Source organism: Bison bison, unplaced genomic scaffold (assembly GCF_000754665.1).
Source record: "Bison bison bison isolate TAMUID 2011002044 unplaced genomic scaffold, Bison_UMD1.0 scf7180017864263, whole genome shotgun sequence".
Lineage (NCBI taxonomy): Eukaryota > Metazoa > Chordata > Mammalia > Artiodactyla > Bovidae > Bison > Bison bison.
In genome coordinates, this window is record NW_011494835.1 from 6,872,470 (window position 1) to 6,875,183 (window position 2,714).

The following is a 2,714-nucleotide window of genomic DNA, read 5'->3' on the forward strand; positions in this document are numbered from 1 at the left end:
TTTTCTTTCCTTTTCCTCTCTTGTTTATCATCGCTCTGGATTAGCGTTTCGTCTTTGCGTGGGTGATAGTGTCGCGACTTGGTTTACCGATGCAATAAATATCGGGGCGGGGGGGCGATCACGTGTGTCTGTGCTGGGGCGCGTTGCTGCACCACCGTCCATGCCCCTGCCTTTGGCGCGCGTATAATTATCTTTGACTCGTCTATCTTTGTGCATTTATGTTTGTGTATGCTAAAAACGAAGTTCCCGGTGGGCCGTATTCATCGACACCTGAAATCTAGGACGACTAGCCATGGACGTGTGGGCGCGACTGCCGCTGTGTACAGCGCAGCCATCCTGGAGTACCTCACCGCAGAGGTAAATGGGTGTACGCCTATAATCTGGAAAAGGTTGGGAGGGGGTGGGGGGAGGCGGCGAGAGGGAAGGAGGAAAGTGATGCAAGAAAACTCCCAGGCTCTGAACGCGGCGAGAAGCTTCCGACAACGCTAGGGGGGGCTGGTGATCATGATGGGGATCCTCCTGAGCTTGAGTTTGCGGCCTTAGGAAATAAAATTGCGTGCCCTCTTTATGGCTTTTGCTTATCTTGCCATTCAGGTAGTGGGGGAGATGACAGTTGGTAGATACACCTTCATCGTGAAGGTTTGATTCTTGTCTGGATCTTGACATTAATGTAAGTTGGAAGGAGATTGATTGCATTCTGCCTTCTAGGTACTTGAATTGGCAGGAAATGCATCGAAAGACTTGAAGGTAAAGCGTATTACCCCTCGTCACTTGCAACTTGCTATTCGTGGAGATGAAGAATTGGACTCTCTCATCAAGGCTACAATTGCTGGTGGTGGTATGTAAATATTAACTTATAAATTTCTCTAGAGAAAAGAATTTGCTTTTAAATTTCCCTCTAGTAATTTTCAGTCTAAAAGAGGACACAGTATATTTTCATTGATCTGTAGTATGGTTGCATCATGAAATTTGATTTCTCTATGTATTTCTGAATTTTTACTCTGCACTTAGCCTCACATTGAAAGACATCTTCCAAGTTGAACATTAAACTGTTGGTTTTAAAGTGCTATGTTATTTTATCCCTCTTCTAGGTGTCATTCCACACATCCACAAATCTCTGATTGGAAAGAAAGGACAACAGAAGACTGTCTAAAGGATGCCTGGATTCCTTATTATCTCAGGACTCTAAATACTCTAACAGCTGTCCAGTGTTGGTGATTCCAGTGGACTGTATCTCTGTGAAAAACACAATTTTGCCTTTTTGTAATTCTATTTGAGAAAGTTGGAAGTTTAATTAGCTTTCCAACCAACCAAATTTCTGCATTTGAGTCTTAACCATATTTAAGTGTTACTGTGGCTTCAAAGAAGCTATTGATTCTGAAGTAGTGGGTTTTGATTGAGTTGACTGTTTTTAAAAAACTGTTTGGATTTTAATTGTGATGCAGAAGTTATAGTAACAAACATTTGGTTTTGTACAGACATTATTTCCACTCTGGTGGATAAGCTCAATAAAGGTCATATCCCAAACTAGTTGTGTATAAAATTTGCTTGATTATAGTAGGAACAGCTTTGTTGAATAGGTATCTTACCTAGCAATAACTTAAGCACATTTCTTCCCTTTAAATTACTGTTAATTCTGTCTGTAGATCAACAAAGTTAAAAGGCCCAAGTATTTTTTTTTAAATACTGTGTAATGAACTATTAAAAGATTTTAAAACTTCAGCACAAGTTGATGTTTTTTAGGCTCAGTTTAACCATCTCAGTTCATTAGCTTTGATTGCTGTTTGTGATAGCGGCACTACACCAGAGCACTGTGGGGGCTTGGGTGGGGTTGGGAGCAGAGACCAGTTAGGAAGGTCCTGTATGTAGCTACCTACACAGAAGGGACTTTTCAGTTTAGACTGATAATTGTAGTGTGCTACACGCTGTTTTGAAGGTTACTTGCGTTAAATTGTTCAGTATATGGTAACATCTTTGGGGAACATACTATTCACATTTAACAGAGAAGAATCAAGATTTCTTTGAAAGTCCTGAGTTACCATATTTGCTGCTATAGCAGACAATATCTTTACTGAACAATGTGTGAAAATAGTTACTTTGTAATTAGGTTAAGTGGATCATTTTGACACTTAGTTTCTGGCAAGTTCTTAATACCAAGCAAAAAGTGGGCCCTTTGCCTCCACTGAGGATACCAACCTGGCAAGTATTTCACAAAGGTGATGATTAAAATGGGAGAAGGGAGAAAACCCAAGTTTACCTATATGAGGTAATACATTGCCAAAGAACTGATTCCTGTCCTTTCTGGTCATGGCTACTAGTGTTTTTATTTTCACCAGAATAAGTGCAAACTACAAATTAAGTGTTTGTACCTCTTGGGATGTACTAAGACAGTTTAATGGCCCTGAGTCAGAAAAATGGAGTATGAATGAAATAAGTCAATGAAACGGGAATTAGGGTCAAAGGACACCCTACTGGGTTCCTGAACAGCTGTGCCGGAAGCGGTGCCCAGGGACTGGCAGCCCGGTCCTCACCTGACCGAATTCTCCCTAGTCTGACCGAGGCCGAGGGGGGCCGGAGGTGGGGCTTTCGATCCCTGGGAATTTTCCTGAAAACGAATGTCACCACCCCCACTCGTCTCCCGGAAGGCGGGCTGCCGCCTTCGCGGGCCGCGCTGGGGGTTGGAGGGCATCGCGTTGCTGAGGCTGGCGGCTGGG

General features: G+C 42.8%; 1 protein-coding gene across 1 annotated transcript; it reads left to right on the forward strand.

Moving 5' to 3' along the window:
• Nucleotides 1–6: 6 nt before the first annotated feature.
• On the forward strand, nucleotides 7–1,721 carry LOC104994650 (histone H2A.Z-like). The gene is made up of 3 exons (XM_010848297.1): nucleotides 7–357; nucleotides 709–838; nucleotides 1,092–1,721. The coding sequence occupies exons 1-3, from the start codon at nucleotides 229–231 to the stop codon at nucleotides 1,151–1,153; spliced, it is 321 nt and encodes a 106-aa protein (XP_010846599.1). The 5' UTR covers nucleotides 7–228; the 3' UTR covers nucleotides 1,154–1,721.
• The last annotated feature ends 993 nt before the right edge of the window (nucleotides 1,722–2,714 follow it).

Coding starts and splice junctions, on each gene's coding strand:
- LOC104994650 (XM_010848297.1), top strand. CDS start 229: ATGCTAAAAACGAAGTTCCCGGTGGGCCGTATTCATCGACACCTGAAA. Junction 358..708: donor TGGAGTACCTCACCGCAGAG/GTAAATGGGTGT, acceptor TCTGCCTTCTAG/GTACTTGAATTGGCAGGAAA. Junction 839..1,091: donor GGCTACAATTGCTGGTGGTG/GTATGTAAATAT, acceptor TCCCTCTTCTAG/GTGTCATTCCACACATCCAC.